Source organism: Oncorhynchus masou, chromosome 29 (genome assembly GCF_036934945.1).
Source record: "Oncorhynchus masou masou isolate Uvic2021 chromosome 29, UVic_Omas_1.1, whole genome shotgun sequence".
Taxonomy (NCBI): Eukaryota; Metazoa; Chordata; class Actinopteri; order Salmoniformes; family Salmonidae; genus Oncorhynchus; species Oncorhynchus masou.
In genome coordinates this window covers 13,562,938-13,587,517 of record NC_088240.1, presented here as the reverse complement: position 1 = coordinate 13,587,517, position 24,580 = coordinate 13,562,938, and the positions used below count along the sequence as shown (strand labels likewise).

At 50.7% G+C, this 24,580-nt stretch overlaps 2 protein-coding genes across 2 annotated transcripts in view; both read left to right on the top strand.

Moving 5' to 3' along the window:
* Positions 1-24,580, top strand: part of LOC135519031 (CRACD-like protein) — a 555,588-nt gene that overhangs the window by 420,592 nt on the left and 110,416 nt on the right. The gene's annotated exons all lie outside the window — the stretch shown is intronic.
* LOC135519027 (AF4/FMR2 family member 3-like) overlaps positions 1-24,580 on the top strand; it is a 39,612-nt gene that overhangs the window by 9,551 nt on the left and 5,481 nt on the right. The window contains 13 exon segments of the mRNA XM_064944059.1: positions 5,572-5,646; positions 5,740-5,767; positions 6,135-6,192; positions 7,196-7,247; positions 9,508-9,545; positions 12,705-12,927; positions 17,795-19,522; positions 19,525-19,869; positions 20,352-20,842; positions 21,507-21,767; positions 21,990-22,053; positions 22,300-22,436; positions 22,572-22,643. Of these exon segments, the coding sequence (XP_064800131.1) occupies positions 5,572-5,646; positions 5,740-5,767; positions 6,135-6,192; positions 7,196-7,247; positions 9,508-9,545; positions 12,705-12,927; positions 17,795-19,522; positions 19,525-19,869; positions 20,352-20,842; positions 21,507-21,767; positions 21,990-22,053; positions 22,300-22,436; positions 22,572-22,643 (3,572 nt within the window).

Genomic DNA, 24,580 nt, shown 5'->3' with positions numbered 1-24,580 from the left:
GCTTTCTGAAAGTAAGTCTCACTGTGCGGTTCCCATTCTACCTGTTCCTAGCCAGAAGACAAACACAGGAAAGAGAGAAAAAAGAAGGGAGAGAGAGAAATAGGGAGTGGTAGGAGATCAGAGAGAGAGAGGAAGGAGAGAGAAAAGAGCGAAGGAGGAGCAGACAGAGTGGGAGAGGGGAAGCAGAGAGAGAGGAGAGAGAGAGGAAGGAGAGAGAAAGAGCGAAGGAGGAGCAGACAGAGTGGGAGAGGGGAAGCAGAGAGAGAGGAGAGAGAGAGCAACACAGTGACTAGGGTCTGGTTTGAATGATAAACTCTGTTGTCATAGAGGCACGATGTCACCGCCTACGTCACTACTTTATCAGCTTGAATAAAATACTAAATAGTAGCTAGCAGGATGGAGATCACAAAGGTTATTTTTGATGACTACATTTCGTAAATGGTTGGTTTGCATCAACTGCCTTACCTAAAATCACTACAAAGGTTTTGAATCGCGACGTTCTGGCATGTCTGCCTCGTGATTTTTGGGAGAGTCCCCGGACGTAGACAGTGACATAGTTCCTCTATGCAAAAATAGTTCATCATTGAAACCAGACCCTAGTCACTGTGTTGCCATCTACCTGCTCCCTCTCCTGGGAAGGTGTGTTGTTTTGAGAGGAGGGATGAGGAACGAGGGATGAATCGGTGTCCTTGGTGACTGAGAGGGAGGAGAGGTGAGATAATGAAGTGAAAAGGAGTAGAGAGAAGGAACACTTGCCCTCCGGGGTTGTGGGGAAAGTGTTTATGAAGAAGAGAGGGGAATGAAATGCTTTAATTTTATTTACTTTAGCTTTACCATATTGTGTGTGTGTGTGTGTGTGTGTGTGTGTGTGTGTGTGTGTGTGTGTGTGTGTGTGTGTGTGTGTGTGTGTGTGTGTGTGTGTGTGTGTGTGTGTGTGTGTGTGTGTGTGTGTGTGTGTGTGTGTGTGTGTGTTAGACTGAATGAATGAAAGGAGACATGCTGCTTAGAGTGGAATGAAGCTCCATTTCTCTGCTGTTCTGACACATCTCTATCTACATGTCCATTTCTCTGCTGTTCTGACACATCTCTATCTACATGTCCATCTCTCTGCTGTTCTGACACATCTCTATCTACATGTCCATCTCTCTGCTGTTCTGACACATCTCTATCTACATGTTCATCTCTCTGCTGTTCTGACACATCTCTATCTACATGTCCATCTCTCTGCTGTTCTGACACATCTCTATCTACATGATCATCTCTCTGCTGTTCTGACACATCTCTATCTACATGATCATCTCTCTGCTGTTCTGACACATCTATATCTACATGTTCATCTCTCTGCTGTTCTAACACATCTCTATCTACATGTCCATCTCTCTGCTGTTCTGACACATCTCTATCTACATGATCATCTCTCTGCTGTTCTGACACATCTCTATCTACATGATCATCTCTCTGCTGTTCTGACACATCTCTATCTACATGATCATCTCTCTGCTGTTCTGACACATCTATATCTACATGTCCATCTCTCTGCTGTTCTGACACATCTCTATCTACATGTCCATCTCTCTGCTGTTCTGATACATCTCTATCTACATGTCCATCTCTCTGCTGTTCTGACACATCTCTATCTACATGATCATCTCTCTGCTGTTCTGACACATCTCTATCTACATGTCCATCTCTCTGCTGTTCTGACACATCTCTATCTACATGTTCATCCACTAATCAAATTACATTTAAAAAGTATCTAAACCTGTCAAAGATCCCGGTATGCATGGACACTCAAATGTACAGAAAGCACCTCCTCCTTCTCCAAACAGCTAGGCTGCACACGACAACTGAAACACGCACACATACACACACACACACCAAATCAGAACAGATAAGGCCTGACCTTTTCCAGAGCCTGTTTCCTGTTCAATGGTGACGCCAAAGTCAGCATGGACTTGGCACACAGATAAAACAAACTTCTTTCTGCCATGAATTATTGATTCATACTAAATAACTTCTCCTAACATGTTTTGTTTTTGTCAGTCAATCTAATCAGTTGTATGTGATGAGGACTGGAGCAAAGACAGTGTAGTGCCAGATCTCCCTCTGTAGCTGGCCGGCTGGCTTCCTCTTCAGCGCTGGGCTCCTGTATTCAGATAGAACAGACAGTGTACATTGTACTATCCTGTCTTATAATCACCCCGACGATTATCACCCCGACGATTATCACCCCGATGATTATCACCCCGACGATTATCACCCAGATCATCACAAACCCTTTCCTTCCTCTGGCAGACCAATGCTTCAGGGACATTGTCGCAAACACACGCACGCACACACGTGCACATACACACATGCACAGGCATACACATGCTCACACACACACACAAATATGCACAAAACACACAGAAGTGGATGTACAATACACACAAAGTGTCAGGAAGTGACAGATTGTCTCTCAAAACACATCACAGCCACAATATAGTAAGAACCTGTTTCACACTGTGTATCGGCTGTATCATTACACATTTGAATTCACACACACACATTGTCTATGGTCTGTCTGTCTGTCTGTCTGTCTGTCTGTCTGTCTGTCTGTCTGTCTGTCTGTCTGTCTGTCTGTCTGTCTGTCTGTCTGTCTGTGTTTATCACAATCTACATATTTTGCAGACACCCTACAAGCCCTCTCCCCACCCCTCTCATCAACCCTCAGCCCTCTCATCACCCCTCAGCCTTCTTCTCACCCCTCTCATCACCTCTCAGCCCTCTCATCACCCCTCACCCTCATCTCACCCCTCTCATCACCCCTCACCCCTCTCCTCACCCCTCAGCCCTCTCATCACCCTCAGCCCTCTCTCACCCCTCAGCCCTCTCATCACCCCTCAGCCCTCTCCTCACCCCTCTCATCACCCCTCAGCCCTCTCATCACCCCTCAGCCCTCTCCTCCCCCTCTCATCACCCCTCAGCCCTCTCATCACCCCCTCTCATCACCCCTCAGCCCTCTCATCACCCCTCAGCCCTCTCCTCACCCCTCTCCTCACCCCTCAGCCCTCTCATCACCCCTCAGCCCTCTCCTCACCCCTCTCATCACCCCTCAGCCCTCTCATCACCCCTCAGCCCTCTCATCACCCCTCACCCCTCTCCTCACCCCTCTCATCACCCCTCACCCCTCTCCTCACCCCTCAGCCCTCTCATCACCCTCAGCCCTCTCATCACCCCTCAGCCCTCTCCTCACCCCTCTCATCACCCCTCAGCCCTCTCATCACCCCTCAGCCCTCTCCTCACCCCTCTCATCACCCCTCAGCCCTCTCATCACCCCTCTCATCACCCCTCAGTCCTCTCATCACCCCTCAGCCCTCTCCTCACCCCCTCTCCTCACCCCTCAGCCCTCTCATCACCCCTCAGCCCTCCTCACCCCTCTCATCACCCCTCACCCCTCTCATCACTCCTCACCCCCTCATCACCCCTCAGCCCTCTCCTCACCCCTCAGCCCTCTCATCACCCCTCAGCCCTCTCATCACCCCTCACCCCTCTCATCACCCCTCAGCCCTCTCATCACCCCCTCAGCCCTCTCCTCACCCCTCTCATCACCCCTCAGCCCTCTCTCACCCCTCACCCCTCTCATCACCCCTCAGCCCTCTCCTCACCCCTCTCATCACCCCTCAGCCATCTCATCACCCCTCAGCCCTCTCCCCACCCCTCTCATCAACCCTCAGCCCTCTCATCACCGCTCAGCCTTCTTCTCACCCCTCTCATCACCCCTCACCCCTCTCCTCACCCCTCTCATCACCCCTCAGCCCCTTCTCACCCCTCTCATCACCCCTCACCCCTCTCCTCACCCCTCAGCCCTCTCATCAACCCTCAGCCCTCTCATCACCCCTCAGCCTTCTTCTCACCCCTCTCATCACCCCTCACCCCTCTCATCACCCCTCAGCCCTCTCCTCACCCCTCTCATCACCCCTCACCCCTCTCATCACCCCCTCAGCCCTCTCATCACCCCTCAGCCCTCTCATCACCCCTCTCATCACCCCTCAGCCCTCTCCTCACCCCTCTCATCACCCCTCAGTCCTCTCATCACCCCTCTCATCACCCCTCAGCCCTCTCCTCACCCCTCTCATCACCCCTCACCCCCTCTCCTCACCCCTCTCATCACCCCTCAGCCCTCTTCTCACCCCCTCTCCTCACCCCTCAGCCCTCTCATCAACCCTCAGCCCTCTCATCACCCCTCAGCCTTCTTCTCACCCCTCTCATCACCCCTCACCCCTCTCATCAGCCCTCTCCTCACCCCCTCATCACCCCTCACCCCTCTCATCACCCCTCAGCCCTCTCATCACCCCTCAGCCCTCTCATCACCCCTCAGCCCCTCTCCTCACCCCTCTCATCACCCCCTCACCCCTCTCATCACCCCTCAGCCCTCTCATCACCCCTCAGCCCTCTCATCACCCCTCAGCCCTCTCCTCACCCCTCTCATCACCCCTCAGCCCTCTCATCACCCCTCAGCCCTCTCCTCACCCCTCTCATCACCCCTCAGCCCTCTCATCACCCCCTCAGTCCTCTCATCACCCCTCTCATCACCCCTCAGTCCTCTCCTCACCCCTCAGCCCTCTCCTCACCCCTCTCATCACCCCTCAGCCCTCTCATCACCCCTCAGCCCTCTCCTCACCCCTCTCATCACCCCTCAGCCCTCTCATCACCCCTCAGCCCTCTCATCACCCCTCAGCCCTCTCCTCAGCCCTCTCATCACCCCTCAGCCCTCTCCTCAGCCCTCTCATCACCCCTCAGCCCTCTCATCACCCCTCAGCCCTCTCCTCACCCCTCTCATCACCCCTCAGCCCTCTCCTCAGCCCTCTCATCACCCCTCAGCCCTCTCCTCACCCCTCAGCCCTCTCCTCAGCCCTCTCCTCAGCCCTCTCCTCACCCCTCAGCCCCTCTCCTCACCCCTCTCATCACCCCTCAGCCCTCTCATCACCCCTCAGCCCTCTCCTCACCCCTCTCATCACCCCTCAGCCCTCTCATCACCCCTCAGCCCTCTCCTCACCCCTCTCATCACCCCTCAGCACTCTCATCACCCCTCTCATCACCCTCATGTCTTTCAGGTCAAGGGTGAGAGTTAGGACATAACCAATCACATGTTGGTCTAAAGCTAGGTTAAGTTGAATGGCTAAAGCCCATAGTGATGTGGTCCAGGCATTAAGCAGGGAAGTGGAGAGTAATCTGTAACCTGAGTCATCAAGCATTTTGCTACAACCGCAATAACATCTGCTAAACATGTGTATGTGACCAATACAATTTGATTGGATTTGAATGAGTCATAATAAATACCACAACACTCCCTCTAGTGGCATGTTTTAGAATGAGTCATGAGAAATACCACAACACCCCCTCTAGTGGCAGATACCTTCTCTTGGTCAAGATATCCTCATAGGGCACTGCAGCCTGTACTATGAGTCAACCCCCAGAAGACTCTCATTCTAATACTGCAGAGTGTGTGTGTGTGCAGATGCTTCTCTGTAAGCGTGGTAAAGTCTATCCATCTCTGTGACCTCTGACCTCTAAACTTCCTCCCCCCAGGACATGACCCATTCCTGGCCATCCCAGCAACCCTCAGGAGGGAGTCAGGGCCAGCGCTTCCTCTATAACCCTAAGGTAAGGCTGTCTCTGTCTGTGTGTCTGTCTGTGTCTGTCTGTGTGTGTGTGTGTCTTTAATTTCTCTCTTGCTCTCTCTCTCGCTCTCTTTAGGAAGCAAAGCAGCACACAACTCAGCAAAGTATGTATTCACACACCAGTGTCTGTTTTTGTCTTGTATGTATATGTCTGTAACCTTTCCCTGTCATGTTATACCGGATATGTACAGCGTGACAATGTGTGTGTGTCTTCACTCCTGTGTCTCCCTCATCTCTCTCTCTCTCTCTCTCTCTCTCTCTCTCTCTCTCTCTCTCTCTCTCTCTCTCTCTCTCTCTCTCTCTCACCTCTCTCTCATCTGTGTCTCTCTCTCTCACCTCTCTCTCATCTGTGTCTCTCTCTCTCTCACATCTCTCTCATCTGTGTCTCTCTCTCTCACCTCTCTCTCATCTGTGTCTCTCTCTCTCACGTCTCTCTCATCTGTGTCTCTCTCTCACCTCTCTCTCTCGCAGCTTGGGAGAATGTGCAGCAGCTGAGGATGACCCAGCCTCACGTGGCGCCTCACAAATCGTAAGTGGGACACGAGAAACATGATCTACCTAAGGTCACCGAACACTGGGGCCATGAGCCGGGCTGTGATCCTCGCTTACACACAAACACGCACGCACACACTTACAAACCGACACACACACACACAGAGGGAGTAGTACTAATCAGACAGTTTTAGTTGTGCAGCCAACATGGCATAAAAACACCAGGACACCAGTTCAAAGGTGACCTGACATTTGTGTGAACTTCTTCAGATGCAGAACAGTCTCCTGACTTATTAACTCTTTATATCCTCTGTCAGATGACATATCATACATCATTACTGGACTGGATACAGCCTCTGTCAGTCATACCTCATTACCCCCTCACAACTAGACTGGATACAGCCTCTGTCAGTCATACCTCATTACCCCCTCACAACTAGACTGGATACAGCCTCTGTCAGTCATACCTCATTACCCCTCACAACTAGACTGGATACAGCCTCTGTCAGGCATACCTCATTACCCCCTCACAACTAGACTGGATACAGCCTCGGTCAGTCATACCTCATTACCCCCTCACAACTAGACTGGATACAGCCTCTGTCAGTCATACCTCATTACCCCCTCACAACTAGACTGGATACAGCCTCTGTCAGTCATACCTCATTACCCCCTCACAACTAGACTGGATAGCCTCTGTCAGCCTCACAACTAGACTGGATACAGCCTCTGTCAGTCATACCTCATTACCCCCTCACAACTAGACTGGATACAGCCTCTGTCAGGCATACCTCATTACCCCCTCACAACTAGACTGGATACAGCCTCTGTCAGTCATACCTCATTACCCCCTCACAACTAGACTGGATACAGCCTCTGTCAGTCATACCTCATTACCCCCTCACAACTAGACTGGATACAGCCTCTGTCAGTCATACCTCATTACCCCCTCACAACTAGACTGGATACAGCCTCTGTCTACTTCATCCTTTCATTTACTTTAGTCTTTCTCTTTACGTATGGTTTTAATTTTTTCCCAGCATGCTCGCTGATGACTTGAAGCTCAGCAGTGACGAGGAGGATGCTGACAAGGTAGGGACGCCCAAGAACATTCTACAAACCTTTCAGAACATTTTAGCAATATTTGAGACGCTCTCTCCGCCCTCCCTCTTTCCTCCCTATCTCCTCCCTCCTTACACCATTCCTCTCTCTTCCCTCCCTCTTTCCTCCCTATCTCCTCCCTCCTTACACCATTCCTCTCTGCTCCCTCCAACACTCCTCTAGACCCCCCACCTCTACCGTTGGCTTCTACACAGTAAAAGAAAGAAGCCAAATTTGTTTTTTAGTAACTAGTAACAAATAACTTGGTAACTGAGTAACGTGGCTACAGCCCTTATTTAAAGTTGTATTATCTGGAAGGGGGAAGAGAGAATATTAGGAGAGGGGTCGAAGATTGAGAGGGACTCCTGCAGTTTGGTGAGGGGCCAGGCCTGGGGGGGCTGGGAGAGAGAGAGAATAGCATGCGAAATGGCTTTTTGAGATAACATTACTACACACAGATCATAAACGTAATGTTAGCTAGCTAACAGTGAGCTGTACCTAGAAAACAACTTTCTGACGAATTTAGAAACGTATAATACCTGTAGCTAGACTCTGACCTGTATACATGGATGAACGCTTCAAACCCTTTGATTAAATAAGACGTCCTGTGTCGTTTCCGTTTCGTTTGTACAGCTTGTTTGGCCCGTTGTGTCAAGTCCCTCTGGTTCACACTGACCGTGTGCAGTGCCATAAGAATCATCTTAAGCTTTAGCCCCCACCCAAACTCTGACCATTTTACTCGCCCAAGCAGAGCTGGTTAGGCTGTTATAGGTATGTTAGGCTGTTTTCATGTTATTTTTTATTTTTTTTGCCAACGTTTACTGACACCGGCCATCTTCAATCGGGTGTTGAGCGTTTGTCACGACTTCGAAGTCGGTCCCTCTCCTTGTTCGGGCGGCGTTCAGCGGTCGACGTCACCGGTCTTCTAGCCATCGCCGATCCACCTTTCATTTTCCATTTGTTTTGTTTTCCCACACACCTGGTTTACGTTCCCTCATTACTTGTTGTGCATATAACCCTCTGTTCCCCCCACGTCTGTGTGTGAAATAGTTTATTGTCAGGTGGGTACGCTTCCGGCTGGTGTTCCCCGGGTTTTGTTGTGTACTCGTGCTTTGTGGCAGCCGGTACTTTGTACTTTGTTGTGTGTACTCTGTACTTGGTTGTGTGTACTTTGTACTTGGTTGTGTGTACTTTGTACTTGGTTGTGTGTACTTTGTACTTGGTTGTGTGTACTTTGTACTTTGTTGTGTGTACTTTGTACTTGGTTGTGTGTACTTTGTACTTGGTTGTGTGTACTTTGTACTTGGTTGTGTGTGCTTTGTACTTTGTTGTGTGTACTTTGTACTTTGTTGTGTGTACTTTGTACTTGGTTGTGTGTACTTTGTACTTGGTTGTGTGTACTTTGTACTTTGTTGTGTGTACTTTGTACTTTGTTGTGTGTACTTTGTACTTGGTTGTGTGTACTTTGTACTTTGTTGTGTGTACTTTGTACTTTGTTGTGTGTACTTTGTACTTGGTTGTTTGTACTTTGTACTTGGTTGTGTGTACTTTGTGCTGCCTCACTTGTAAAGTGCTTAGTCCACGCATCTCTGCTCTCCTGCGCCTGACTTCCATGCACCAGCTACACCCACCGGTTGACAGCATGCGTAAATGCATCAGTTATTCTGCGTTCTGGTACACTCAGACCAGAGTGCTCTGTTGTTGCAGTGACATTCTATTGAAATGGATACTTTCACAGTGGAGTCTTTTGTTAAGTTTTACTATGCAATACAGTAGACAGGATTACCTTCACATAATGACCAGCTCAAATAGATAGAAGCGTGTTTTATGGCAGACCAATCCCAACTCATCTCTCAGCATGTCCAGCCCACTCATTATCTCAGCCAATCATGGCTAGTGGGAAGGTTGCTGACTTTCTCTATGGCTTAATTATCTAGTCTTGTAATTTAATTGTATTTGTATTTACAAACGTTATACAAGTTTGTAATTAAGGCACATGAATGTTTACAAGATCGAGATGGCATTTCTGCTAAAAAAGCACATTTTGAATTTAAAAAAAGTTTACGTTCAAACGGCTCTCCTGTGAAGTAGTGACATGCACCTAGTTTCCTGGAACGGGTCACATATTGTTTTCACCTATCCAATGGCAGGTCAATATGGGCAGCACAGGGTTAACACTACTTGCTCATGGTTACACGCTAATGAATGATGCCAGTCTCTCTTGTCTCCTTTTCTGTCATCTCTCTACTAGGACCCTGAGCAGTCAGCCTCCTGGACTGGTAACAATAGGTACTAGATGTGTCTACTGCATTGTGTGTGTGTGTCCTGATTGTCTCGTCACTTTTACCCAAACCCACAGTACTTGTACATACTACCGCAGTTACCTTGACTACCTTTACTGTAGTTACCTAGACTACCTCGTTCCCCTGCACATTGACTCATTACCAGTACCCCTTGGATAGAGCCTCATTACCGGTACCACTTGGATAGAGCCTCATTACCGGTACCCCTTGGATAGAGCCTCATTACGGGTACCCCTTGGATAGAGCCTTGTTACCGGTACCACTTGGATAGAGCCTCATTACCGGTACCCCTTGGATAGAGCCTCGTTACCGGTACCACTTGGATAGAGCCTCATTACCGGTACCCCTTGGATAGAGCCTCGTTACTGGTACCACTTGGATAGAGCCTCGTTACCGGTACCCCTTGGATAGAGCCTCATTACCGGTACCCCTTGGATAGAGCCTCATTACGGTACCCCTTGGATAGAGCCTTGTTACCGGTACCACTTGGATAGAGCCTCATTACCGGTACCCCTTGGATAGAGCCTCGTTACCGGTACCACTTGGATAGAGCCTCATTACCGGTACCCCTTATATAGAGCCTCGTTACCGGTACCACTTGGATAGAGCCTTGTTACCGGTACCACTTGGATAGAGCCTCATTACCGGTACCACTTGGATAGAGCCTCATTACCGGTACCACTTGGATAGAGCCTCATTACCGGTACCCCTTGGATAGAGCCTCATTACCGGTACCACTTGGATAGAGGCTCATTACCGGTACCACTTGAATATAGCCTTGTTACCGGTACCCGTTGGATAGAGCCTCGTTACCGGTACCCCTTGGATAGAGCCTTGTTACCGGTACCACTTGGATAGAGCCTCATTACCGGTACCACTTGGATATAGCCTTGTTACCGGTACCCGTTGGATAGAGCCTCGTTACCGGTACCCCTTGGATAGAGCCTCATTACCGGTACCACTTGGATATAGCCTTGTTACCGGTACCCGTTGGATAGAGCCTCGTTACCGGTACCACTTGGATAGAGCCTCATTACCGGAACCACTTGGATGGAGCCTCATTACCGGTACCCCTTGGATAGAGCCTCATTACCGGTACCACTTGGATATAGCCTTGTTACCGGTACCCGTTGGATAGAGCCTCGTTACCGGTACCCCTTGGATAGAGCCTCGTTACCGGTACCCCTTATATAGAGCCTCGTTACCAGTACCCCTTGGATAGAGCCTCGTTACCGGTACCCTTTGGATAGAGCCTCGTTATCGGTACCATTTGGATAGAACCTTGTTACCGGAACCCCTTATATAGAGCCTCGTTACCGGTACCCCTTGGATAGAGCCTCGTTATCGGTACCATTTGGATAGAGCCTCGTTACCGGTACCCCTTGGATAGAGCCTCATTACCGGTACCACTTGGATAGAGCCTCATTACCTTTACCACTTGGATAGAGCCCCATTACCGGTACGACTTGGATAGAGCCTCATTACCGGTACCCCTTGGATAGAGCCTCATTACCGGTACCACTTGGATAGAGCCCCATTACCGGTACCACTTGGATAGAGCCTCATTACCGGTACCACTTGGATAGAGCCTCATTACCGGTACCACTTGGATAGAGCCTTGTTACCGGTACCCCTTGAATATAGCCTTGTTACCAGTACCCATGGATAGAGCCTCATTACCGGTACCACTTGGATAGAGCCTCATTACCGGTACCACTTGAATATAGCCTTGTTACCAGTACCCATGGATAGAGCCTCGTTACCGGTACCCCTTGGATAGAGCCTTGTTACCGGTACCACTTGGATAGAGCCTCATTACCGGTACCACTTGGATATAGCCTTGTTACCGGTACCCGTTGGATAGAGCCTCGTTACCGGTACCCCTTGGATAGAGCCTTGTTACCGGTACCACTTGGATAGAGCCTCATTACCGGTACCACTTGGATATAGCCTTGTTACCGGTACCCGTTGGATAGAGCCTCGTTACCGGTACCCCTTGGATAGAGCCTCGTTATCGGTACCACTTGGATAGAGCCTTGTTACCGGAACCCCTTATATAGAGCCTCGTTACCGGTACCTCCTGGATAGAGCCTCGATACCGGAACCCCTTATATAGAGCCTCGTTACCGGTATGCCTTGGATAGAGCCTCATTACCGGTACCCCTTGGATAGAGCCTCGTTACCGGTACCCCTTGGATAGAGCCTCGTTACCGGTACCCCTTGGATAGAGCCTCGTTACCGGTACCCCTTCGATAGAGCCTCGTTACCGGTACCCCTTGGACAGAGCCTCGTTACCGATACACCTTGGACAGAGCCTCGTTACCGGTACCCCTTGGACAGAGCCTCGTTACCGGTACCCCTTGGATAGAGCCTCGTTACCGGTACCCCTTGGATAGAACCTCGTTACCAGTACCCCTTGGATAGAGCCTCGTTACCGGTACCCCTTGGATAGAGCCTCGTTACCGGTACCCCTTGGATAGAGCCTCGTTACCGGTACCCCATGGATAGAGCCTCGTTACCGGAACCCCTTGGATAGAGCCTCGTTACCGGTACCCCTTGGATAGAGCCTCGTTACCGGTACCCCTTGGATAGAGCCTCGTTACCGGTACCCCTTGGATAGAGTCTCGATACCGGTACCCCTTGGATAGAGCCTCTTTACCGGAACCCCTTGGATAGAGCCTCATTACCGGAACCCCTTGGATAGAGCCTCGTTACCGGAACCCCTTGGATAGAGCCTCGTTATTGTTCTTTTATTACTATTTCCTTTTTATTTAGTGATATTTTTTTTACACTGCGCTGTTGTGAAAGGCTCGTAGGTCAACATTTCACAGTAAAGTCTACACCTGTTCTAATTCAGGAAGCAATATGAAAGGTGTGGAATGTGACAGTTGGATGGTAGACCAATCCATGTTATCTTTCTCCTGGTCACTCTTAAACAGATGCACACTGATAGTGATTAATGAAGAGGGCCAGCGAGTTTGAGCGTCCACAAATTGTTTGTACTGTATGTGTATTCGTGCAACTGTGCGTGTTTGTGCGTGCCCCTGCGTGCGTGTGCGTGTGCGTGTGTGTGTGTGTGTGTGTCTGTGTCTGTGTCTGTGTCTAAGCTGACCCCTTTCTGGTGTGTGTGCTTATTGATTGACAGTCTGTCGGAGCAGCACACACACACACATGGTGGGAGGGTGAGACAGTCATGCTCAGACTCTTCAGGCTCAGACTCTTCAGGCTCCAGTGAGTCAGAGGAGGAGGAGGAGGAGGAGGAGGAGGAGGAGGAGAGCAGTAGCCAGCGCCTTCGTAGCCCCAGCCCAGAAACACACTCCGATCCTGGGACACCCACCGACGCTCAGTCCCTCGGCTGCACCGAGGAGGTAGTACCACCACGATCACTGTCTGTCACACTGCTGTCTGTCTGTATACCATATCTCTCTCTCTCTTTAGCTACCTCTCTCTCTCATGGCATTTCTCATTCTCTTTCTTTCTAGATTTTTCTCTCTCCCTTTAGCCCCTTCCACACTTTTTTCGAACTCCCCCTTTTTCTCTCTCCCGCCCTCATTTTCTCTCTCTCTCTCTCTCTCTCTCTCTCTCTCTCTCTCTCTCTCTCTCTCTCTCTCTCTCTGGGTGAGGCGGGGTGGGGTATGCAGGGAGAGGGGGTAGGGGAGGGGTATGTAGGGGAGGGGGAGGCAGGGGGTGGCGGAGGGTTGTGCAGGGTGAGGGGAGTTGCTGTAGGAATTAGAGTTTGGGCGTCACGTGAACAAGCCCAGTCCCAAAGAGGAAAGCCCATGGGAGTTGGGAGTCCCGGAGATTCGGTTTCATGCTAACATTGCGTTAGTACGTAGTGAGCATGACAGTCTCTCCCACACTAATAACCAACAGCAGACTAACCCTGCTATACAATCTTACACTAAAGTAAAGGTAAGACCAACTTTAAAATGGAAGTTTCATTGGCAGTGAGTTACAAGCATGTAAATGTCCAGTAGAGAGAGACCTATAAGGACCTTTTACACCGCTGCTTATAGACAGACCACTCTCTCTCTCAATTGGAGAGGGAGAGAGAGGTGTGTGTGTGTGGGGGGGGGGTGTATTGTCAATGGAGGGGGACAGCAGTTGGGGGTGGAGGTTAGCTATGCAGAGAGATCTGAGTAGGATAAACCTGCTTCTCCTGTCTGTATGAATGGAAGCTCCTGTGTGTCTGTGTATGACCATAGCTGGATCCATTCATGCAGTATATCAGGCCCCTATAGGGGTGGTGGGAGTGAGAGTGGTGGTGCGGGGGTGGGAGCCCCATGTGTTTTTCATCTACGTTGAGCGAATGAGCAGTATAGTGTCTCCCAAGGAGGAGGAGGGAGGGAGTGGGGATAGCGCTCCAGAGCTCCAGTCAGAGAGAGGGAGGGAGGGGACAGAGGGGGAGAGACAGAGAGAGGGGGAGGGGATAGATAGAGGGAGGGGGGAGAGACAGAGAGGGGGGAGGAGGGGACAGAGAGAGGGAGGACAGAGAGGGGGAGAGACAGAGAGAGCTCCAGTTAGGGAGGGAGGGGACAGAGAGAGGGGGAGAGACAGAGAGAGGGGGGGGAGCTCCAGTTAGAGAGAGGGGGGAGACAGAGAGAGAGACAGGGAGGGGGGGACAGAGAGAGGGAGGGGGGACAGAGGGGGGGAGAGGGGGAGACAGGGAGGGAGGGGGATAGATAGAGGGGCTCCAGAGCTCCAGTTAGAGAGAGGGAGGGAGGGGACAGAGAGAGGGGGAGAGACAGAGAGAGGGGGTAGCGCTCCAGAGCTCCAGTTAGAGAGAGGGAGGGAGGGGACAGAGAGAGGGGGGGAGACAGAGAGAGGGGGTAGCGCTCCAGAGCTCCAGTTAGAGAGAGGGAGGGGACAGAGAGAGGGGGAGAGACAGACAGAGGGGGAGAGCCAGAGAGAGTGGGGGGAGAGACAGAGAGAGGGGGGGATAGCGCTCCAGAGCTCCAGTTAGAGAGAGGGAGAGACAGGGAGGGGACAGAGAGAGGGGGAGACAGAGTGAGGGGGGAGAGACAGAGAGAGGGGGGGGATAGCGCTCCAGAGCTCCAGTTAGAGAGAGGGAGGGAGGGGACAGAGAGAGGGGAGAGACAGGGAGACAGTTAGAGAGGGAGGGAGGGGACAGAGAGAGGGGGGGGGGAGACAGAGAGGGGGCGAGACAGAGAGAGGGGGGATAGCGCTCCAGAGCTCCAGTTAGAGAGAGGGAGGGAGGGGACAGAGAGAGGGGGAGACAGTGAGAGGGGGAGACAGAGCTCCAGTTAGAGGGGAGGGAGAGACAGAGAGAGGGGGAGAGACAGAGAGAGGGGGGGATAGTGCTCCAGAGCTCCAGTTAGAGAGAGGGAGGGAGGGGACAGAGAGAGGGGGGAGACAGAGCGAGGGGGAGACAGAGAGTGGGGGGGCGAGACAGAGAGAGGGGGGGATAGCGCTCCAGAGCTCCAGTTAGAGAGGGAGGGAGGGAGGGGGGACAGAGAGGGGGGGGGGGAGACAGTGAGAGGGGGAGACAGAGAGGGGTAGGAGAGACAGAGAGAGGGGAGGGAGACAGAGAGACGACAGAGAGAGGGGGAGAGACAGAGAGAGGGGGGGGGACAGAGAGAGGGGGAGACAGAGAGAGAGGGGGAGAGACAGAGAGATGGGGGAGAGACAGAGAGAGGTGGGAGACAGAGAGAAGGGGGAGAGACAGAGGGGGGGCAGAGAGAGGGGGGGACAGAGAGAGGGGGAGACAGAGAGAGAGGGAGGGAGGGGACAGAGAGAGGGGGGACAGAGAGGGGGAGACAGAGAGAGGGGGGAGAGACAGAGAGAGGGGGAGAGACAGAGAGAGGGGGAGAGACAGAGAGGGGGAGAGACAGGGAGAGGGGGAGAGGAGGATGGGGGGGGGACAGAGAGGGGAGGACAGAGGGGAGAGACACAGGGGGAGAGACAGAGAGGGGGGAGAGGGGGGGAGAGACAGAGAGGGGGGGAGACAGAGAGAGGGAGGGGGAGAGACAGAGAGAGGGGGAGAGACAGAGAGAGAGGGGGAGACAGAGAGAGGGGGGAGAGACAGAGAGGGGGGAGACAGAGATAGGGGGGGGAGAGACAGAGAGAGGGGGGAGACAGAGAGAGGGGGGGGCGAGAGACAGACAGAGGGGGAGAGACAGAGAGAGAGGGGGAGGGGGAGAGACGGAGAGAGGGGGAGAGACAGAGAGAGGGGGGGGAGACAGAGAGAGGGGGAGAGACAGAGAGGGGGAGAGGGGGAGAGACAGAGAGGGGGGGGGAGAGACAGAGAGAGTGAGGGAGAGACAGAGAGGGGGGGAGGCAGGGGGAGAGACAGAGAGAGAGGGGGGACAGAGAGAGAGTGAGGGAGGGGACAGAGAGAGGGGGGGAGACAGAGAGAGAGGGAGGGAGGGGACAGAGGGGGGGGGACAGAGAGAGAGTGAGGGAGGGGACAGAGAGAGGGGGGAGACAGAGAGAGAGGGAGGGAGGGGACAGAGAGGGTACAAGAGATGCAGTGTCTTCTCTGGAAAAGAAGGTGAGGGGAAGGGGGAGTGACCTGGGAGGGGGGCGTGACCTGGGAGGGGGCGTGACCTGGGAGGGGGGCGTGACCTGGGAGGAGAGCAGTGGTTGAGTAGAGGAGTAGTTTAAATTAGCTCTGGTCAGCTACTGGAGAGAGGGGTGGAGAGAGAAGGGTAGAGAAGGGGGGGAGGAAAAAATAGAAAATAATTATAGAGTAGGAAAGTAATTGTACCCTCCACCAGTGAGTATATCCTCTTCTTTTAAAGCTCTTATATTCTTTCTTGATTAATGAGTGAGTTGTTAGGCAGAATAAACAGCATGTGTGTGTGGGCGGGGGGTTATCGTCTGTCAGGGCAGATGTGTGTAGATTCCAGAGAAAGTAGAAAAGGAAGGAAGGTTGAAGAAGTAGCCACTGTTTTTAAAACTGGTCTTCTTAGACTCTGGTTGAACGAGTGGCAGTTTTGACAGTGCGTTGTCTTAATGTACGTGTGCAGTGTAGATTAGAGCAGTTTAGAAAATTGCAGTTTTGACAGTGGTGATAAGAATGAAGCTGGGACTGTGAGTAAGAAATGTGGGTACTGTTTGTATGGTTTTGAGTGTGTTTTGTGTTTTGAAATATTCCAGTGTGTGTCATATTTTTTCAGGGAATCATTTACCCCTGTCACTGTTGCTTCCTCTCTCATTCTCCTCTCTCTCATTCTCCTCTCTCTCATTCTCCTCTCTCTCATTCTCCCCTCTCTCATTCTCCTCTCTCTCTCATTCTCCTCTCTCTCTCATTCTCCTCTCTCTCATTCTCCTCTCTCTCTCATTCTCCTCTCTCTCTCATTCTCCTCTCTCTCATTCTCCTCTCTCTCTCATTCTACTCTCTCTCATTCTCCTCTCTCTCTCATTCTCCTCTCTCTCATTCTCCTCTCTCTCATTCTCATTTCTCTCATTCTCCTCTCTCTCTCATTCTCCTCTCTGTCTCATTCTCCTTTCTCTCATTCTCCTTTCTCTCATTCTCTCTCTCTCTCATTCTCCTCTCTCTCATTCTCCTCTCTCTCATTCTCCTTTCTCTCATTCTCCTCTCTCTCTCATTCTCTCTCTCTCTCATTCTCCTCTCTCTCTCTCTCATTCTCCTCTCTCTCTCATTCTCCTCTCTCTCATTCTCCTCTCTCTCTCATTCTCCTCTCTCTCATTCTCCTCTCTCTCTCATTTTCCTCTCTCTCTCATTCTCCTCTCTCTCATTCTCCTCTCTCTCATTCTCCTCTCTCTCTCATTCTCCTCTCTCTCATTCTCCTTTCTCTCATTCTCTCTCTCTCTCTTCACAGAAAGAAGTGAGCAAACGACAGATCCTTATCTTCCTTATTCCCTCCTGTTCCCCTCCTTACACAACTTTATTAAACATGTAGTTTTCTTTAAAAAAAATATATATATGTATATATATTGCACTGGCCATTCAACATATCAATATTTTTGTGGGGAAAAGCTCATCTGTATATTTATAAATAGGAGTTTCTTGCTGCTCAGGAAGATGGTTGAAGGAAGATGTTTTCATTGAATATAGTTCAATCACTTTCTGCAAGTTACTGACAGTGGAAGTTAGTGTTTAAAACCAATGTGAATGTATCAAAGTCAACCTGACTTGTTCATCACAAAAAACATGATCCCTCTCCTTTGCTGTTCCTACTGGACTGTTTCTCTACTCATCCCTTGCTCCTTAAATTTGTCATTCCTCTTTATCCTCCTCTCTTTTCTCAGACAGATCACCCCCTCATCACTCAGTGGCAGCTGGATAAGTGGCTGAAGAAAGTCCGAAAAAAATCCTCCTCCTGGGATTCCAGCAACCGTGACCACACCCAGAGAGCTACAGAACACAGCTCGCCCTCCCCAGATCCCCACAGAGCCCCGTCTCCAGCCAGATCCTGGGGGACCAGAGAGGATTACAGCCCCGGCCAGAGCCCTGTTCCCAGCCCACACTTCAACTACAGCCCCAGGCATAGCCCTCGGCCTAGCCCTCGGCCTAGCCCTGGCTACAGCCGCTGTCCCAGTCCTTGCCACAGCCCAAGACACAGCCCCATCCTTAGCCCGGTCCCCAGTGTCTGTCCGAGCCCCTGCCTCAGCCCCAGAGCCAGCCGCGACCCTAGCCCCATACCCCGACACCCCCCTAAGAGTCCTAGTCCCAGCCTTACTCAGTCTAGCTCCCGTCCCTATCCTCAGGTTCGGAGTCTTCATCAGGAAAGCTTCAGGCCTCTCACGCGGCCTAGCTTAACATCCAGCCCAAGCCATAGACCCAAAATCAGGATCGCACCTGCTCCCAGCTTTGAGTCCAAGAGCAAACTGAGGCACAGTTCCTCTCCCCAGCCTCCACTTCAGCACGGCTCCAGGCCTAAACCCAAACAGAGCAAGTCTGTTCCCACTCCCAAGAACACAGCCAAGGCAGCCCCTGCTCTGAGCACTGAGCCGAGCCACAGACCCAGACCTAGTCCCAACTCCAGTCCCAGGCTTCATTCTCAGCCTCGGTTGAAACACAACCCCATCCTAGCACTCAAAACCAGCCAACAACTAACAACCTCTGGACAAAGGCCCAAGGAGAGTAGCAGACTCAGCCACAATTCCAACTCCAAACCCAGGCCCAAGTTTGGGCCTAGTTTGATAACCAGCCTCAGTACCAGTCCCTGTCCCACACCCAGGGCCAAGATTTTACCTCCCGCAGACCCTAGCAGAGAGACCAGCAGCAGAGTTGGTCACAGTTCCAAATCGAGTCCCAAGCCACATTCTCGGCTGATCTCCAAAGCTGGTTCTGGGCCTAGCTCTAGATCCAGCCCCAGTCCTATACCCAAAGTCAAGTCCCGGGAGAACCCTGCTCCCCACCCAAAGCCTCCACAGAGGAAGTCCCAATCCAGGGAGAGAGAACGGGAGGTGGACAACCGGAGAGAGACCCAGGCAGCAGACAGGAAGGCAGACAGGCAGGCAGAGGGAAGGGGGCGGGGTAATGTAGAGAGACAGGGAGAGAGGCCAGGGGAGAAACAGGGAGAGAGAAGACTGGCAGAGGATAAGTTGCTAAGACGCCCCTGGGTCCAGAGTTCAGAGGAGGAAGAGGACGTAGAGGAGAGAAAGAGGAGGAGGGAGGAGGGAGAGAAGGAGGAGAAGAGAAGGAGGAGGAAGGAGCAGCAGCAGCAGAGAGGTGAATGGCAGGCGGTCCAGCCCAAGCAGAGACCTCACACCAACAGCGAGCGACACCGCAATCCCATTGATCCACAACGCCACGGGACCAAGAAAAAGAGGAGGAGGAAGAGTGAGGAGGAAGAGGGAGAGTCTCAGCCGGACCCTTCCCTTCCGCCGTCGCCCTCCTCCCCCACACCGGTCATCCCTCCCACAGATTCCTCTTCTTCATCATCTTCCTCATCAGAGTCCGACTCGGAGCCCAGTCTGCCTCCCAACGTCGCCAAAGTCCCAGCCGACTCCACGTCCAGCCAGCGTCCTATCCCCAGGAGAGGGCACCAGGCCCCGGGAGGCCTTCAGACATCAGGCCAGGAGTGCTCTACCCCACTGCCACATCCAACCAAGACCACGGGCCGCAGAGCCAGACAAAGCAGAAACTCTACACCTTGGTCCCGTTTGGGCGTAGTGAGCAAGCCCCATCCTCGCATCGAGGCCTGAGGAATCTGGTGGTGCAGTTAAACCTCTCCCTGCTCAGCAGAGTGCCTGATACTACAACAGACACCCCGGCCTCTCACAAACACCCCTCCTCTTCCTCTTCCAAGCAAAAAGAGGCCATGAGACACCTGTACACCCCAGAGACAGAGGGAGGAGACAGCAGGAGGAAACGGAAGGTAACACACATTTCTCTTTTTCTCTTCATAACTTATGTGTAAACAAGGTAGTTGTACTGTAGCTAGTTTATCATGGAATATTAATGTCACCCTTTACTGAGACCTGAGGTCACTGTTGATTCCGAAATACAATAGGCTGGTGTCCGTGATGTAGTGGTAAATGCTGTTTACTCTCCACTACATCTCTGGTGATGTTGCTTAAGAACTGCAATACCCTGAAATCCATGGTGTTGCTTCAGAAGAATTGCAATAGCCTGGTGTCCATCACTGTTGCTTTATTACTATAGTGGCCTGGTGTCCATCACTGTTGCTTTAGAACTATAGTAGCCTGGTGTCCATCACTGTTGCTTTATAACTATAGTAGCCTGGTGTCCATCACTGTTGCTTTATAACTATAGTTGCCTGGTGTCCATCACTGTTGCTTTATAACTATAGTGGCCTGGTGTTCGTTGTTCAACTATAATGTGTGTGTTTTTTCCTAGTCAGAGAATGGAATCCAGCACCACAGAGAGAGTAAACGGAGTAACCCCCACACAGAGCCTACAGCTAACAGAGAGAGTAAACGGAGTAACCCCCACACCAATGGCCCCTCAGCCCACACAGAGAGTAAACGGAGTAACCCCCACACAGAGCCTACAGCTAACAGAGAGAGTAAACGGAGTAACCCCCACACAGAGCCTACAGCTAACAGATGTCTAGACCCCCACACAGAGTCTACAGCTAACAGAGAGAGTAAACGGAGTAACTCCCACACCAATGGCCCCTCAGCCCACACAGAGAGTAAACGGAGTAACCCCCACACAGAGCCTACAGCTAACAGAGAGAGTAAACGGAGTAACCCCCACACAGAGCCTACAGCTAACAGATGTCTAGACCCCCACACAGAGTCTACAGCTAACAGATGTCTAGACCCCCACACAGAGTCTACAGCTAACAGATGTCTAGACCCCCACACAGATGCCAGACACAACAGGTGAGACTGGAACGCACACTCTCATACACACTTATACCCACTCTCATAAACACTTATACCCACTCTCATAAACACTTATACCCACTCTCATAAACACTTATACCCACTCTCATAAACACTTATACACACTCTCATAAACACTTATACCCACTCTCATAAACACTTATACCCACTCTATAAACACTTATACACTCTCATAAACACTTATACCCACTCTCATAAACACTTATACCCACTCTCATAAACACTTATACACACTCTCATAAACACTTATACCCACTCTCATAAACACTTATACCCACTCTCATAAACACTTATACCCACTCTCATAAACACTTATACCCACTCTCATAAACACTTATACACACTCTCATAAACACTTATACACACTCTCATAAACACTTATACCCACTCTCATACACACTTATACACACTCTCATAAACACTTATACCCACTCTCATAAACACTTATACCCACTCTCATAAACACTTATACACACTCTCATACACACTTATACCCACTCTCATACACACTTATACACACTCTCATAAACACTTATACCCACTCTCATACACACTTATACACACTCATACATAAAACAGGCATACAGACTGTAAAAAGTACTGACTGTGTCTTTGGGTGGGGGGGTGTATGTGTGAGCAGGTTCTTGGAGGACTACCTAGACAGTAAGAGGCCACTGTCCCCCCTGTCCCCTCTCTCTGACACCCCGGACCCCACCAAGCCTCCCATCAAAACACAGCCCCCAGTGCAGCACTACACAAACAGTGAGGTGCCCAGGTCCCATGCTAAGATGGAGGTGGAGTGTGTAGGTGTGTCAGGGAAGCCCCCGCACATGTGTGAATCCTGGGGACCTCCTTTACAACGGGCAGGGAGCCAGAGAGGAACTGTACTCAACCATGAACCGTGAGTGACTGACTGACTAAAATTAGACCCCTTTTGGTCCTCGTGACCACATTCTACAGCCCAACATATAACACCAGAAGCAGTCTGTAGCTGTCACACAGTAACATGTGTCTGACATTTACTATTCTCTCTCTCTCTCTCTCTCTCTCTCTCTCTCTCTCTCTCTCTCTCTCTCTCTCTCTCTCTCTCTCTCTCTCTCTCTCTCTCTCCATCCCTATCTAGCCCACACCATGCTGAGTACTACATGCATGAGGCCAAGAGAATGAAGCACCGTGCAGATGCCATGGTAAGACTGTGTTAGGACTGTGTTAGGACTGGGTCAGGACCAGAGGGACTGTTCTAACACTGAAATAGGACCGTTACAAATGTTTTAAAGATGTCTAGGACAATTAGTACAACTTTACAGCTGGTTTAAAATACGGACCCTGCCATGAAATTACTTGATTAAGTGGCTAGAGAGAGCTCTCATCTCTCACAATCTTTTTTATCTCACATATCCCTTGCAAAATGTCTCTCTCTGTCTCTATCTCAGGTGGATAAGTTGGGGAAGGCAGTGAACTATGTGGATGCTGCTCTCTCCTTCATGGAGTGTGGCAAAGCTATGGAGGAGGGACCACTGGAGGACAAGTCACCCTATACCATGTACACAGAGACGGTAGAGCTCATCAGGTGAGACACACACACACACACACACACACATGTGCACACACACACACACACACACATGTGCACACACACACACACACACACACACACACACACATACATACACCCACTTTAACAGTGATCCTCTGGTGTTGTCAGGTATGCCATGAGGCTGAAGAACCACTCTGGTCCTGGGGCCAGACAGGAAGACAAACAGTTGGCCGTACTGTGGTAAGTATGTTACTAGCAACAGTCGTCATTTACATTTACATTTAAGTCATTTGGCAGACGCTCTTATCCAGAGCGACTTACAAATTGTGTCTAAATGTATAAAAGGTCAAAAATACAGTTCTGATCAATATACAGTAACAGCTGCATAATGGAAAAATATTGGCTGAATTATAGAACATAAACCATTATTTAATAAGATCCCGAAAATCTATGGAATCTTAAGTATTCAATTTAATGTTAACTCCACTGCTTAAAAAAATAAAGGGAACACTAAAATAACACATCCTAGATCTGAATGAATGAAATATTCTTATTAAATAAGTTTTTCTTTACATAGTTGAATGTGCTGACAACAAAATCACGCAAACATTATCAATGGAAATCAAATTTATCAACCCATGGAGGTCTGGATTTGGAGTCACACTCAAAATTAAAGTGGAAAACCACACTACAGGCTGATCCAACTTTGATGTAATGTCCTTAAAACAAGTCAAAATGAGGCTCAGTAGTGTGTGTGGCCTCCACGTGCCTGTATGACCTCCCTACAATGCCTGGGCATGCTCCTGATGAGATGGCTGATGGTCTCCTGAGGGATCTCCTCCCAGAACTGGACTAAAGCATCTGCCAACTCCTGGACAGTCTGTGGTGCAACGTGGCGTTGGTGGATGGAGCGAGACATGATGTCCCAGATGTGCTCAATTGGATTCAGGTCTGGGGAACGGCGGGCCAGTCCATAGCATCAATGCCTTCCTCTTGCAGGAACTGCTGACACACTCCAGCCACATGAGGTCAAGCATTGTCTTGCTTTAGGAGGAACCCAGGGCCAATCACACAGCATATGGTCTCACAAAGGGTCTGAGGATCTCATCTCGGTACCTAATGGCAGTCAGGCTAGCTCTGGCGAGCACATGGAGGGCTGTGCGGCCCCCCAAAGAAATACCACCCCACACCATGACTGACCCACCGCCAAACCGGTCATGCTGGAGGATGTTGCAAGCAGCAGAACGTTCTCCACGGTGTCTCCAGACTGTCATGTCTGTCACATGTGCTCAGTGTGAACCTGCTTTCATCTGTGAAGCGCACAGGATGCCAGTGGCGAATTTGTCAATCTTGGTGTTCTCTGGCAAATGCCAAACATCCTGCACGGTGTTGGGCTGTAAGCACAACCCCAACCTGTGCATGTCGGGCCCTCATACCACCCTCATGGAGTCTGTTTGTGACCGTTTGAGCAGACACATGCACATTTGTGGCCTTCTGGAGGTCATTTTGCAGGGCTCTGGCAGTGCTCCTCCTGCTCCTCCTTGCACAAAGGCAGAAGTAGCGGTCCTGCTGCTGGGTTGTTGCCCTCCTACTGCCTCATCCATGTCTCTTGATGTACTGGCCTGTCTCCTGGTAGCGCCTCCATGCTCTGGACACTACGCTGACAGACACAGCAAACCTTCTTGCCACATCTCGCATTGATGTGCCATCCTGGATGAGCTGCACTACCTGAGCCACTTGTATGGGTTGTAGACTCCGTCTCATGCTACCACTAGAGTGAAAGCACCGCCAGCATTCAAAAGTGACCAAAACATCAGCCAGGAAGCGTAGGAACTGAGAAGTGGTCTGTGGTCCCCACCTGCAGAACCACTCCTTTATTGGGGGTGTCTTGCTAAATGCCTATAATTTCCACCTTTTGTCTATTCCATTTGCACAACAGCATGTGAAATTTATTGTCAGTGTTGCTTCCTAAGTGGACAGTTTGATTTCACAGAAGTGTGATTGACTTGGAGTTACATTGTGTTGTTTAAGTGTTCCCTTTATTTTTTTGAGCAGTGTATATATGGTCTATTTATGTGTTTTAGAAATAACAAAATGACATGAAATTAGGCCTATACTCTATGCAACCAGCATCTTTCTAGGCCTCCACCACACCCCACAATCTCCCAAAGTTTTCC